The 15788-nt window shown below is 41.0% G+C and overlaps 1 protein-coding gene across 4 annotated transcripts in view; it reads right to left on the reverse strand.

The window, feature by feature from the left end:
- Positions 1 to 4724: 4724 nt before the first annotated feature.
- The window catches only part of ANXA5 (annexin A5), a 35983-nt gene continuing 24919 nt past the window's right edge, over positions 4725 to 15788 (reverse strand). For all 4 annotated transcript variants that reach the window (XM_033060890.2, XM_033060894.2, XM_033060893.2 and 1 more), the window contains 9 exons: positions 15396 to 15509; positions 13139 to 13229; positions 12217 to 12296; positions 11758 to 11814; positions 9298 to 9391; positions 8841 to 8936; positions 8366 to 8424; positions 6257 to 6379; positions 4725 to 5244 (listed from right to left, as the gene is read on the reverse strand). In XM_033060890.2, coding sequence (XP_032916781.1) covers positions 5182 to 5244; positions 6257 to 6379; positions 8366 to 8424; positions 8841 to 8936; positions 9298 to 9391; positions 11758 to 11814; positions 12217 to 12296; positions 13139 to 13229; positions 15396 to 15509 — 777 coding nt within the window. In that variant the 3' untranslated portion in view covers positions 4725 to 5181. The remainder of the gene's footprint in view (positions 5245 to 6256; positions 6380 to 8365; positions 8425 to 8840; positions 8937 to 9297; positions 9392 to 11757; positions 11815 to 12216; positions 12297 to 13138; positions 13230 to 15395; positions 15510 to 15788) is intronic.

Here is a 15788-nt window from a genome sequence, read left to right on the forward strand (position 1 = left end):
ATTTAGACTGGGTTTGGTTTCCTCTAGCCAGGGGATGCCTTTGATGGATCACAGAGTATTTTTACTCACTGTAAATGGCATTAAGAGGTGGTTGCTCTGTTATGCCCTTAAGGTTAACAGATGCTTTATACCCAGCTGCACGGGAGAATCGCTGTGCGTGCTCCTCGTGAAGTAGCAAGTCAGATTACCTGCAGATAACAGCATCTATAAATGTTGTAACATCTAAGCATAAAGCAGGGAGGAAGAGGGGAGGGGGTGTAGGAGAAAAAAATCCAAAAACCAAAACTAAAGCAACCCAGACTCTTTATTCTCCTCACAGGTCATGTCAGCCATGTCTGCATCATTGCTAAGGAAAATTTTGGCTGTGTCCACTAAGGAACAACCTCAGACCATTCCAAGAGATGCCCACACATGGGACTGCCCGTGCTGCAAGCAGTGCTGCTGAGGTGGTGAATATGATAAAGTGCAAGCAGTGACAAAACACTCCTTTACTGAATTTATTTGTTAGGAGCAATGGATGGCCACGGAGAAAAGTCAGTTCTCTTGCTAAGCTGCCACTGCTGAAACTCATCAAAAATGAATGGGCCTTTTTTTTTTTTTTCCTTATTTTATCATTCATATTCACTCTGTGGTGCCAGCACAGTCAGGATCTATCAACTCTTAATTTCCTCCAGTCATCCTAATCACCAGAAGATTTTTCTGGAAGTAAACAAAAAATGGCAGAAGGGTGAGCAGAGATAAACAGGTAAAGTAGTTAACAAAGCAACAGAGGCATCCACAGAGTAACTTTGCTGATTTAGTATTTCTGCATACAAAGACAAAGCAGTCAGTGTGAAAGAACAGAACATGTCATGAATATTCAGCAGCTGATGCAGAACAACTTCTAATGACATTTTTACTGGATTTCAGAGATACTCCTGTGCCTCATTATATGCAACCTGTATATAATCTCTTACTGAAGGAGGCTTTGAGAACAGGAAGGGTAAAAGGAAAGCACATCTACTGTGAAGTGTGTGGAAATAATCACCTACACAAGCTGCTTTTATCTCTATTTCCTTCCTTCACATTCCCTTATGGTCATGACATTTCAGAGCTGTGTGTAAGAATGACCAAGACTTGGACCTTTTGTTACACCATTCTGCTACCTACTGAAATACAGGCTAGAAGTAGCCAAAAAGTTGAAGCTATCAGATTATTCTGTGGATGAAATTCTATTCACATATGCTCCAGATCCAGGAGGATTGATGAGCCCAATGGAAGATGACTTTGGCCATTTTTTCTTGTGGTAGCAGCCCAGAATAGTTTGTGTCTTACAATATCTTTCCCTTCTTCTGCTCTAAGAGTCTGTCATGATATCCATATAAATGCCACCTCTGTCATCACAACTGTTTGAAAGTAAAAAAAATTCAAAACATCACCTTTGCACCCCCCAAGTTTTTCCTGCTAATTACACTGCTACTTTCTAAAATACCAGGTCCTCCACAACCTTCCAATTTCTTTGGACAGTGCAGGGAAGTTATGCTGGTGCTTGAATAATATTAAATAACACCCCAGGCTTACTAAGACTCAGTAATGCAGGGACTGCAGGTCAGAAATCTCTGTAAATCAAATAATACTGCACAGCAAAATCTGTTCTACTAAACTCCCCAATCGTAAATGCATGAGTTGAACAAAAACATTTTCTCATTTCCCATAACTGGGGAGTAAGAGGGGATATTGTCTATGCTCAGACTGCAGCAGGTAAATGCTTAACATTAATAAAAGTGTCATGTGCATAAACCCAGCTTCTATTTCCAATAAAAAGTATCTTGTTCACTGCTCTCTCATTTTATATTGGACACAAGACTACATTAAAAGAATCTGAAAACATAACAAAAAATTCAATTGTCTGACTCATGCTTCAGGTCAAGGAAGCCAAATAAAGCAACATGAAATAGGTACAAAAATAAAACAATTCAGGTGATTGAGAGAGAATGAATTTGAGCACCACCAGGGCCTGAATGAGATTACTTGGAACAACAGCACCATCCCCTGCCCACATGGCAAACGGCACAGGCCTGGAGAAAATGACACTCCTGTCAGGAAATGGGAATTCAGCTCACTCCACCAACACCCAGAGGAACTAAAAGATGAAAACAAGGCTTTACACTTGGCTCCTTTTGCTGATTATAGCAACACTTCTTGCAGGCACAGCTAGAAAAAGCCTTGTGTGCTTTATGTGCTTTCAGTATTTCTGCAGGGACAAAATGACCACATGCCAAAAGCTTTACTGAGACAAAGAGGTGAAGCCTTTTCATTTCCAAGTCTGAAATGCAATGTCAGGATGAACTACAGACACTGGGCAGGTGAGTTACCTGGTGTTTAGTCATGTTCCACATGTTTATTCCAGGTGATCTATCAAGTGCCATTTCCAGAGGACAGCAGAAACTCCCCCCACACCACAACAGCTGTGACCCACCACTCCTCACTGTAATGACTCCTCAGTTCTGACTCCAAGATGAATCCTACACTAAATCACAGTTATTACTTAGGCTTTTCATGCCTAACATTCCCTTGTTCATAAATTACTGCTTTCAGCACATTTGACTAACTGGATGCCCACAGCAATTCCAGCTGTCAGGGAGCTGAAGTGGGATAAAGAAACAATATGAATAGCACTTATCATGAGTCTAAACCAAGCAAATCATAACCTGATATGCATCACAAAATTAAGGGAAATCAAGTAGAGAAACTAATAATTTTCTTTTCCCCCATACACTGTGTTCAATACTGCAAAAATAAATCCACTGTGATGAAAGCAAATAAAGAATATCATACTTGTAGCAGTAAATAAGGGCTCTTCCCCCACAACAAAGCAGGAAGGGACAGTAGCTCTTCAGGGAAAACCAGCAATATTGTACTTACTGAAGTTTGCTTTAAAACAGATTCTTCATAGGCAAGAAGGGCTGATTTCAGTGCTCATGCTCAAATCTTGGCAAATTGATTTTGCAAAGAGATTGATAGGATTTCTTAAACTTCCTAGTGACAAAATGAATGTAATACATGTTTTCATGACTCTAAATCAGATGATGGAGAGAAAAAGGCAAACACACCAATGATTAACTATTGCCACAGAAGAAGTAATTAATTTATTGGCAGTTGCAATTTAAAGCCCTCTTAGGAATGCACTGTACTGAAGATTCCAATTCTTGTATTCTTAAGAGAAGTTACACAGTAAATACTATAAATATTGCAATTCAATGAACTTCTTTACATGTAAATTAGATTTCTTAGAGTAAAAAAGATTCTCAGACTTTGTTTTCTCTGTTCAACTACTTCAAAAGGGAAATTCAAAGGCTTTTGCCCATTTGCATCTTAAAACTTTCTGCAGATGTCTGATCCCTAACAACTCCTGATCAGAGCCACTACTTACAAATTCTGCAAGTAATTTAGATCATTCCATTCAAATCATAAACATCAGGTTTTTTACAAGGGTCAGACTGGAGGAATAGCATCACATGAGAACCAAAACACATGAATATCAGACAGTACTTTCCTAAAAATCCTAAAGAAACTGAAGAACACTGAAAAAAATAAATACAGTGTCTAATCTCTAAAGCAGTAGAAAGCAATGCCTTAAAGCTTTTTGTGCATGATTTTGCCTTGGCAAATATTAAATCACTAAAGAAAAAACACCAAAAAATGCCCAAACTCCTGTTATCCCAAGGTAATTCCAGGCCAGTGGTCATGCCAAGCTTGCAGTGTTTGCAGCTGGCCACACCATTCCAAGATGAGCAGCTGTAATTTAGTACTCCTTGCTAACACATTTGTAAAGGCTCCATAAAAAGCAAAACTGACAAACACTGACAGTTCATTTCAGGAAAGGGAAGAAAACAATCTGAATATAAGATAATTTTCTCTTCTGCATACTTTACACTAAAAACAAAGCACTTAGTAGCAAGAGGTCATGACAGTACTAATTCAGAACTACAACATAAAAAATTAAAACTTTAAAACTTTCAAGGTGAATACATGTAAAGCTCTTAATAACCTGTGAAGAATCAGTTTCAGGAGGACCATTAAAATGTGCAGTTTCTGCAGCTGATGTGACTGACTGATAAGCCAAGTCTAGAACATGGTGTTCAGATCTTACCAAGGCATGATAGAGAAGCCTCTTTATTCTCCTTCACACACATCCACTTGATTTTCAGATCCCAACATAAATGCTGAACCAAAGCAGAGAATTCAAGACAGCCCATTAAACAGGCTGGTGCTTCCCTCACCCTGTGCTCTGCTCCCTGATAACCTGAGGGGAGGGATGCTGCAATCATCCCTTTCTCCCAAGATCCCTGAAGAACAGATCCCACCTCTTCTTCACCTGCTTCATCCCAGACATCCTTAACTGGTCTTAGAGTGCAGCACATCTGCTCTTCTCTGGCCCTGCACAGCAACTCTCCTTCCTTCCTGCCCCAGCTTTAGAGAAGGAAAACACAAAGCAGCACAAAATGAGAATGCAATACCTAACAAACACAAACTTTGGTTTTCCAACCACACTGAACAGCAGCATCACCACAGCACCTGTATCCCAGGCTAGACATGAAGATGGAGAGCTGCAAAACACCAGATACCTCAAACCTTTAATAATGGGAGGAAATATATACCTTCAGTCTGAGGCAGTGAAACCCTATCAAAGGGAAAATAGATCAAAAACATTAAATTAGATTAAAAACCACATACAACTGTAATGAGAGGGGAAGAAATTTATTGGTCCTTTAGATTTCCAATGACTGCTTGCAATATGCTCAGCAAATTCATTCCAATATTACATACAAAGGATTTCCTTGTTTGCCGTGTTAGAACTAGCTTAACACTCAGTGGAAATGTAAGGAATAAAAGCAAAAAAGGATTATCTTGAATTTATTGTGAAATATATGATGATTTTTTTTCCTATTTCAGCAAAACACCTGTAAAGTATTGGGTTCTGTGCTCAGCACCCACCTTCCACAAAGGCAGATCACAGAAGGCACTTGAAATTCCTGGAAGTTGGGATGTGGGGAAGAGGAGGGATAACAACGTGCTCCTTTTTGACTAAGTGCAATCCTAGTATAAATTCAAGCAGCCACAAAGCATTAAGATACAAAACCTCAGGCAGACATGCTAATGAAGGCTGCAAAGCTGGAGTACGACGAGTGCTGCGTGTCCTCAGTCGTCGTCTCCGCCGCAGAGGAGCAGCAGCGCTTTCCTGTAGTCCCCAGACGTGTCTTTCTGTCAAGGCAGCACAGCAGCACTGTGAGTCACCAGAGCAGCTGCCAGGAGGGCCCCAGCACGGTTACACATTGATCCCACCCACAGGAAATCCACACGGATGACTCTCTGCTCAGGAACGACACAAGGAAATTCTCCGCCTCTTACGTGAGAGCTGTATTTACACAGACGGACTGCCAGAGACAAAAATCCTCCACAAGCTTTACTAGAAAACAGAGCTGCCTGTTGCACACTTGTCTGCAGGGGAAAGTCCAGAGCAGCACCAAAAGCAACACATGGGCAAAGTGCACCTGCCACTGCCTAGAAAGGCGCCAGCTCTGCTCCCTGTAATCGATGGGAGCTCTGATACAAAATCCGTACAGGTCTGACAGGCAGCGCCAAAAAGCAACTCCAGCCAGCCTAGTCAAGGGAGCATAATGTCAGAAATGACAGTAGAAAAAATATCATAAAATGTAGGACTTTCAAAATAAAACAAGCGGAAAAAGAAAAGCCTTTTGGCTTAGCTTTGCAGCAACAGCTGGCTCCAGATTCCTTGCTGGCTCCTTCTCTTCCCTTCCTGTTCCTTCCCATCCACTCAAAGGAAATTATGACTCAGAGTGGTTCCACAGTGAAACCCTTTCCACTTGGAAATGTTGAAGAGTTCCACACCACAACCCAAGATCTAAACTTCAACCTCATGATAATTCAGACTCTCTACCCGTGTTATTTCTGAAGCCTGCACCCTCTCTGAAGCGCTGCACAAAAAGGAACCCAGACAAGAACAAGGAAATGATGCAGTAGCTAAAAATGGTGTATGAGTAACTGCAATTTCAGAAAACCTAGTGAACACTGGAAGGAAACATTTTTCCATAGGAAGTGTCTCCCACTAAACAATGCCATGTCAGAACTGCAGAGGAACTCACCAGTCTCAGAGCCCAGGTCACCCAGCTCTACCCACACCCTCCCTCTGCCAACAAAAACAGTGACATCTCAATCACCCCTGCATGCCCTGAGAACAGAAGAGTCATTTTACCTGAATCATTTGATACAATGATTTAGCAAAATTCTTTCTGAATTCTCGTCTGATATCCAGCAGATCAATCTCACTTCTTGAAACCATGACTCTGATCAGGGTGTCATCATCAGTGCCAGCCCCCTAAAGAGAAAAGACAAAATAACTTTCAAATGTGAGCCCTTCTGGACACATGCCACAACAAAACAAAATACAAACAACTGTGGTACAACATGAAAGCAACAAGTGGCATCTCAAACCATTCCTGCATTACAGTTCAGCTGTATTTGGGACAGTATCACGAGACATTGACTGAAATGTGGAGAACAGAGGGGTCACCATGCAGAGTGCTCTAATCCCTGGACCTCTATCAAGTGCCAGATGCTCAGATCTCCTATTTCATGTTTTATCTCAGGATTCAACTGAGAATGCCCACATAAATTTGAAAGACCTCAGTTCCAAGCTTACCCAGCAGCACAGTTGCTCACCACAGTCACAATCACATGTAAATCCCCCTTCAGTGCACCCTGAGGCTGCAGAAGCACAGTCAGTTCTGGAACTGGGTACCTCAGTCCCAGTGGTGACCAGCACAAAGGAACATCATACAGCAGGACACAGCAGAGCAACTCATCCCATGAACTCTCCAGCTGTTCTTGTAGGGGCAAACGTCACAAACCTTTTCCAACCACACAAACATGCCCCACTCTGTTCATCATCTTCAGTGCTGGAAACATTTCATGTTCCTGTGCAGACCAGGCCCTGCCCCCTCTGCTCAGACAAGGCAGACTGCACACAAGCTGAAGCCGTACAAACTCGCACGTGCTGACCTGCGGATGCACCTCAGGGAAGGACTTGGCAGAGCCCCCACGGTCATCTTCAGCCTAATGTCCAGGGCCACTCAATCCTTCTGGGTGCAATATTCTTGGATTACACCTAAAGATGCCCTAAAGCTGCTCAAAAGTTATGCCATGAGTCCAGTGGTTTCTGAGGAATAACAACCAAACTCTGCCCCATCTAACGATGAAAGGAAATTCTGCTCAGTGCAGAATGCTGTCATGTCAAACTGACACATGAGAAGCACAAACTCCTCTGTTAAAGTAATAATTGACACAAAGCTTTCTTATCTGAAGTGTTTAACAATTTTTATTTATATTAAAAAAAATTTGGGGGATCTCACCAGCACACATTGGTCAGGCTCCACATAACAGAAGTGTGTAAGAAGCTAAAGCCTACAGGAAAACTGCATTCTTTAAAAAATAAAAATTAATTATTAAGAATAAAGTAATCTTCCTCAGACCTACTGGTTTCACCTGATCCTTATTCTACATTGGTATCTATAAAAGCAGTAAAGGACTTTTAAAAATTAGGCTATCATTTTGTGTCTCATCACTAACTCTCAAACTGTCACCTCATCTTCTGACAAACATACTTCAGGGCTCTCCAGCAAGGGGAAGGGAAGAATTCCTCAGGGAAGCTGATAACTTGCCTGAAAACAACAGACTACTTCCCTCTGGTTTAATTAATATTACCCACTGGGAGTTAAAAATTACAGCTTTCCCTGCTTATCTGTTCCCATCCAAGAGAAGGTGAAGCCAACAGAAACATGGATGTGCTGCTAAATACAATTCCTGTGCATAATCTTTCACAGCTGTTTAAGCCTTTCCTTTACTCTGCTGAGCTTCTTCTGCTCCTCAAAACAGGATGGATAGTACCAAAACGTGTTTCAAAGATACCTAAAACCCTCAGTCTGTAAATACTCACCTCCAAATCAAACAGCACTAAAATTTGCACAATTTAGAATTCTTTCCTTTCTCAGTGCACCCACCAGCTAAAGACACTGCAGTTTAATCAGCTGGAAGCACCCAGAGGATCTTGCCAGACATTTTTCAGTCATCAAGTCACAAAACAGCTGATGACTGTAAAAAGTCTATGGTCTAACAAACCCAGGAGGAACTCCAAGCAAACCCCAAGGAAACTATTTGCCCTGCACTCCCTGAACCTTTCACAGATACTCAGTGATACAGTATCCTGTCAGCATTTACAGTGGCAGAAGAAATTAAGAACAAGCTAAAGGGGGAGGAATTGTAGCTGGAAGAGATGTAAAGTGACGTAGGGAAAATGTTTACATACCTTCATGGAATAATACAGGGTCTCAGCAAAATAGGCAGGCACACTCCGGATGCATTTCACTGCAGAAAACCAAATGGTTGAATTATGGACAGCTTTAAATACAGGGCAATCTCTGACCACCAAGGCAAGGTGAGAGTCATTGGGTTATTCTCTCCACTGATGTCACCTGGTCTGGTCCTCTGGTATAACTCTTTAGGTTCTGGGATTTAGAACTAACATTTATTTCTGATAGCAGAGACTTTACTAGTCAAACTCGACAAAGCTGCCAGGAATAAGGTGAAGGCAGAGTTTCAGCTTGAACACAGGTGCACAGAATGCAGTTCACCACCTCTTCTCTAGATATAAAAATAGATCCTAGGTGATTGATTACCTTCCTAAAGCAATCTCATTTTCATGCCAGTCTCTGTGACAACTTTTACCAATTTAAGGAGGCCTAGGAGTAAGCAAAGTGCCAGACATGTTAAGACTCAATTACCCACTGCCAGAAGCAGCTTCTCCAAATCACCAGAGGTCTCCCTGTCGATGGTCTCTTCAATCTGGAAGCCAGAAATGGTCATGTACTTGTCAAACACTGCAAAACAAAGAGTGCTGTGTCAGGGAACAGCCAACATTCCTGCCAGTGCCCCTCAGTTCAGGACAATGCCACCTGTGTGTCATCATCCACAGTTCAGGTGCTACACAGTCACTCACTGTCCTGTTCTGAGCACCAATTTCCCATCAGATGCCCCCTCCCTGCACCTGGGACAGCACCATGCATTATTCCCAATGCCTTAACAGATGGGCAAGAGAGACTTATGGATGAACAAGGAGCAGGGGAAAAGGTGTTGTCTCTCTTTTATCAGCTCATAAAATAGGCACCTTGTATGGGCTGAGCTTTTCCAGGCTGGATTTCAGGCAGAAGCTTTCAGGCCCTCATTAACCACACCACTTACCCCTCCTCAGGTGGGAAACGCTGCGAGTTCCCAAGATAGTGATGAACTTTTCTTCATCAGTTCCCCATTTCAGCTCCCCAGCTCTGAACAAAACCTGTTACCAATTCAAGAGATCCAAACATCAGCATTTGCTTTGTGTCCACAGATCCTGTTAAAAAGCTCTGTCTCACTCTAAGGAACATTAAGTTCACTACCAAGGTAGCTGGAGGGGAAAAAAATGAAATAAAATTGCCAAGTATTGAACTCATTTTAGAAATTAATGAAAAAATCTGAAATTGACTGTGAAGGCATTTCCATGAATAATGCAGCTTTAGGCCCTGAAACTGACTGTGCTGAGTACTCTTCCCAAGCCTGAAGTTCCCTGAAACTGTGATAATACAGCAGATAAAATCTATTCACAGTGCTGCCTTTTCTGCCCTTTTTCAGAGTAGCAACAATTGGTTACATGATGGCTTTTCCAAAGCAGAACGAAGCCAACTTGGCCCAGGAGGAAAATTTCCAAGAAGGAGGGGAAGATGGATCTAGAAGCTCTCAGAAACAGGATTTGTGGTTCATAAATTCTTAGTTGTTTGAAACTAGATTTTAATCATGATTTTAGCAGATCTGTGGTTTTTCAAGCAAGTTTGGTTTTGGTGCAAAGACCTGGGTGCATTTTTAGCACTAGGAAGGTAAAGCTCTTCAAAAAGTTGGAATGAGCAAGGAGAAAATGAAAAAGGAAAAGAAATTTGGAAAATTAAACTAGTTCTTTTTCCTGACAGTCAGCCAACTTTGCCTTTTTCCAAATCATGTGCTCTCAAAGGAGAAAGGTTATACATATTGTCACATGTGATCTTTTTAATATTAATGGTACAGAATAAAAAAAGGTGGAAAGGAAAAAGCTCTCAAGGCACTCACTGCAAGGCTATTTATTACAAATAACATATGCTAAACCCTCCAAATGAATAGCAGCACTCTCCATCCAAATGGAGCAAATGAGAAGTCCCATTACAGCATTTAGAAACACCAGCAAAAAGATTTATTTAGGATACTACAAGTTGTAAACAGCGCTTTATGTCAGCTTTAAGTTCTTAGCTGCCTTGCCACTGGGCAATACACAAAATGTACCTCAACTGTGTAACTTTACAGAAGTGATAGTCACAAAATCTTATCCAGAATGTCAGACTTTCTCTTTCAGGTATTCTCATAAAAGTCTCACAATTGCTTTGATTTGATATTTAGTAATCATAAACACAAAAATATTTAAAAATCACCACTGAGCAAAAAGTTTGCTTTCTAATGTATCAGGTTCTTTCCAGAATACATGACTTGAGAAAAACATTGGGAAGCCAAAAATACTCCTACATCTGCAGAGTCATGTTCTGACCATCTGTACCTGGCAATAGCAATTAGAAAATGACTGAATCTGTTCCAGCTGTGTTGGGTGGTGAATGGAAAGTCCACTGACTCAAGGTCCCAACTCAAGCTAAGCTAAATGCATGCAGCAAACCACAGAGACTGTTTGGGAAACCAGGACCTTTTCAACAGCTGGGTTTGGTGACTCCTAAATTTATCTGCTCATTTAAAGCAAATTAAAGGGGCCAAAAGGAATCTACCTACCTACCAGACCAGTGCCTCACATGTTTCCTCATATACACAGGCCCAGCTAAAAGCAAGACTGAAAATTTCATGGAACAATCTGGTTCACAATTCAAAAGCTTGCCCCCTCTAATTTTCCAGCTGTAATTTTCACAAGAAATTAACTTTAACAGCAGAAAAACTAAATTTAAGTGACAAAAGATAAGCCTGTGCCAGCAAAATATATTTTGCCAGTCTGTCTCTCCATCTTGCTGTCAGGAAAATGGTTTATTGATCTGATATTCTGTTTTTACTCTGTGTCATATTGAACAATCCCTGTATTTCTTTAATTTCAACAGACAATTTATGAGAGAAAAATGTCATGCAGAATTGTCTGAAATAACTGAGAAGAAATATACGTTAAATGAGTTACAACCAAATTGTTGAAATATTGTCCATCACTCCAACAAAGCAAGAGACTGGCAAGGACATCAATTAACTGCTGCCACTCCTTTCCATCCAGAGGACAGGGTTAGGGAGCAGCCATGGAACAGGGGATTAAATTCAGAGAGAAGTCCAAGACAGGTATTAAGGAATGAAATGTTAACATCTGAGTTTTCCAGCACTGAGTCTCTCAGCATCACTAAGCCTCAGCCTCTCTTCTAATGATCTCCTCCCTGTTTCATTGAGGCCCCACATTAAGTAATAAGCAAAATAGATATAAAAGTGCCAACATTTTGATCCCATTATTTCAGGTTTTGACACTTCTTTTGTCCAGAACATACAAAAGTATATATTAAAAACACAGAACCTTAATTATCACTCTTTCAGATTTGAGTTCTAGCTGTACACCATCTTTGTGAGGTAACTTGTAGAAATACCTCAAATCCTAAGTCAGTCACCCACCTGAGCATCCTGCTCAACAAGAGCCTCATCAACTCCAGCGTCAGGATCTCTGTTTGCCTAAACAGAAATTCACAAGTTGTTAAACTGAAGAATTACAAGTCAAAAAACATTTATCTGTTACATTGAGCCTGTAAGAGAAGTCACCACCTAATGCATCTTCTCCAAAACCATCTGGCTTTTCCTTTTTCCTTGTATGTGCCCATAAAATAAGTGTCTTGTTCCCATTTTGTCCTCAAAACCCCACACAGCAGCACCTGCCACACCCATGGGCATCACAGAAGTTTTTTGCTTCAGCGATATGGAAATGACTCAGAAGAGATCCCAAGGCTGACCCTGCATGTCAGAGGAAGTGACTCAGCTCCAGGGCCAGTCCTGCCTGGCACTGGCCCATCCAGAACCCAGTTTAGCAAGCAGAAAGTGATAAGTGAAGTCAAAGTCACCACACAACACAACACTGACCTGCAGCAGCACCACCAGCATTCTCTGGAAATGGCCTGATGTTTCTCCTGTGATCTTATCCTCCAGGTTGGCTTCATATTCTGCAAAAGAGCAACATCCATCACCACCTTACAGGCTCCCTTGCTATTTTGAGAGGAAGGTAAGGAAAGACTCACAATTTGTAGAATCATCTATCAGAAACATCTTTAGCACTCAGGACATATTCTGCTTTCACTTACAACATAACACTACTCTAAAAAAGGAAAATTCAGCACCTCACACCTCTTGTCAGGAGCAGATCACCCACAATATTTTGAGGTACAAGGTGACATGCCTGGATTCAGCTCCTTAAGGAACTCAAGGGGATACAGACATGGAGTAATGCTAAAGCATGGTGGTCTCACTGTACACAAACCATGAGCCCAGAAAAGTCTGCTACTAATCAATTTTGCCCCTGGAGACTCTTTCTGGGCTCAAAATTTGTTAAAATGTGAGAATCTCTTATGTTCAGGAGTCTGCATAGAGCTAAAAGAAATCAACTCCTGTGGACATCCAAAAGCTGCACCTACTTTAGCATAAGTGCACTTGAATACAACATAGAACAAAAGGCAGGGGAGAAAAACACTTCTGCCTTTTTATGCAATATCAGTCTCTTTGTTTCAAATTACTGAAAATTGCCTTTCAGTCAAAGGGATGAAAATAATGGCTGGAGGAAAGAAATGCTTTTGACAGAATTTTAACTATAAGGCACAAAGAACCACAACCTGCAGTCACAACCCTGAAATAAAAACTATTTCAATTTACAATTCAAATTCTTGTTCCTTTCAATACGAAGTTTTGCAACACAGCAGAAAGAATTCCCTCTTATTGGACACATCCATCAGTTCAAGGGTAAAACTTATCTGAAAGACAAGTTAAAATTATATTTTATAGAGAAAATTACCTTGCTGATAAACCTGTTTAATATTCTGCACTTCTGCAGGTGTTCTGGAGGCAAGAATTTCAGTCAACACTTTCTCATTGGTTCCTGCTCCCTGCAGGGGTGCAAGTATGAATCAGTTGATGGAATAACAAAAGGAAAACCACAATTCCCTTAAACAATCAAAACCAAACTAACTTATACATTTGGACCAAATAAACAAAAATATTTTCTTTTTTTCTGGTATACCCTGGAGGTTTTGAGGATAATTTGTCCCAGCTCTTCTTAATTGTTTCCAAAATGAACCCAACAATTTGTAAAAGCCCAGTGCTGCAGGATTCAGATGGGCCCTTCCACGCCCAAGCACAGTCAGGTGTGACTGTTTCTTTGCTTTTACAATCTAGGACATCAAGAGCAGTGAATGGAATGAGTTTTCATCTTAGCTCTCATTCATACAGTGTCTGCCACCAGCCAGGACACAGACAAGCACAGAGCCAACCAGCACAGATCTGCTGTCAGCTGTGCTGTTAAACAAACCCCTTCTTCCACTGCAAACACACTTGACAACAGAATTGCTAACCCAGATAGTTCCAGCAATTCTGCAGTTCTAAGTGACAGCAGAAACAACAGCTCTTCTTTCACTTTTACAAGGATAAAACTTACAAAAGCCAGGCCAATATCTTGTATCCACGAGTCTAAGCCCACTTTGTTTGCAAGAATAATCCACTGCTCTTCACACATACAAAGGAGTCATTTCACAAAAGCAACACTGAAATGCAATACTGAGCATTTTTTGCTTGAGCATGTTATTTACAACCTTCCCTGTAAGGAAAACACTGAATACTAAAGGCATACAAAGATATGCAACTGCACATGAAAGTATCCAGAAAACAAATCTGCCAGGTTACAGGCAATCAGTTCCAAAATGCAGATTGTTTCATGAACATGCCCACTCAAGGGAGGCAGGCAGAGTTACACTCACTCTAATCCAAGCAGCAGCAGTGAAAATTGATGGGACAGCCTTGAGTACAGAGTTAGTGCCCTTAGCTGAGTTATCTTGCACTCAAGTCCCTTCCATCACATCTGCTTCACTGTTACCCCCTTGGCTGAACTGCAGCCAGTCCTGACATCCTTTCCTGTGCAGACATGGCCTGAAATTCTAGGCTCTTGGGTTTAATTCATTTTTTTTTAAGTGACAAGAACAAAACCTCTCTTGTTGCACTATCTCTACATGCCCTCCTACACACATCTGTTCTGCCATTTCCCTGTCAGTCTTTGACTCCTAAATCAATAAGAGGAGCTTGGAAATACAATTTTTATTAATCAACAAGGCCTTTATCAATTTCTCCCCTTCCCCCAAAGTACACAAAGGTGTTACAGAAAACCTCCAGGAATGAAGTTTCTGTCTCAGGACTATTTACTGGGTCACAGGTGCATGAGCACTTGCTTGCACAGTTGGCTAAAGCCTACATATTAACCAGCTGCTCATCCAGGATCTTGGGAGTTTACATGGAAGTGTCATTCCACAAAGCACTATCTCACACTAGAGTCAAGTTCAATGTCCTCAATTTTCAATCAATACAGTAAATAGTCCATTGAATTCCTGAAATTCCACAGCTGTGACAGAGGCAGAAAAAAAGAGCACATGGAAGAGAAATTTCTACACATCCACATTGTAAATTGTTTGTGTACCTGGTCTGCCCAGAAAGGCACTAAATGACTCACTAAAGAGGAAATATAGAAGGGTAACACTGACAGGGCCATCAATTATTTGCTCTGTGTTACTGAAGGCAACTATTTAGAGCACATTTAATACTACACACAATACCTGCTCATAATTTTGGTGGACACCAGTTTACACAAGCTCATCAATTTTGGACTTGTACTGCAATCCATCAGGGGTAACACGCTCTGTAGTTTAAATAATAGTCAACAAGAAACAAAGAGCATTACACTTCCATAAATGCTCTGAACTAATTTTCCTACAGCTCTAGAGCCATAAAACCTTCTGCTCACAGCAGAAAAATCCAGAGTCCCTCCAGACTTCAGCACTTCACTCAAACAGCAAAAAGAATGTGAAAGCAACTGCACATCTACTCATTGTATTTAAATCAGAAGGAACAATTCTTACTCTGTGTAGATTCCCAAACTGCCTCTGAATTACTACAATTTTTAAAAAGGCAAAACCATTACATTGGCAGGTATTAGCACAACTCTGCTAATTTTTTTTTCATCAACCAAAAGCACCAATCATTTCATGTAACACATTAATTCCTCTTACCTTGATGGCATGCTTCAGTGCATGAGCATCAAAAATATATGCTGGTCTCATCAGAGACACCATCAAGGTTTCAAACTTGCCAGTAAGTTCTGATTTCAGGTCATCCACAAGATCCTAGTGCAGAACAAACAGTGCTGTAATGAACAAGGACTGAGCATTTTAAAAGGAGGCAGACAAGTCTGCAAGCTGACTGACTCTGGAGACACAGCAAAAATCCACAAAGTACACCTCTCTTTGTTTTAATTGGTCCTCAACTGAAACTAGGCAGAAGAAAAGGATAAACAGGTGTTTGGAAAACCTGAGATTTGGAAACACACTGTGATTTTTTTTTTTTTTTGATAAGGCAGAGTGGAGGAGAGGGAGAGACAAAAGCAAAAGTAGATTTTCTTGCAA

The sequence above is a fragment of the Catharus ustulatus genome, chromosome 5 (genome assembly GCF_009819885.2).
Source record: "Catharus ustulatus isolate bCatUst1 chromosome 5, bCatUst1.pri.v2, whole genome shotgun sequence".
Classification (NCBI taxonomy): Eukaryota; Metazoa; Chordata; class Aves; order Passeriformes; family Turdidae; genus Catharus; species Catharus ustulatus.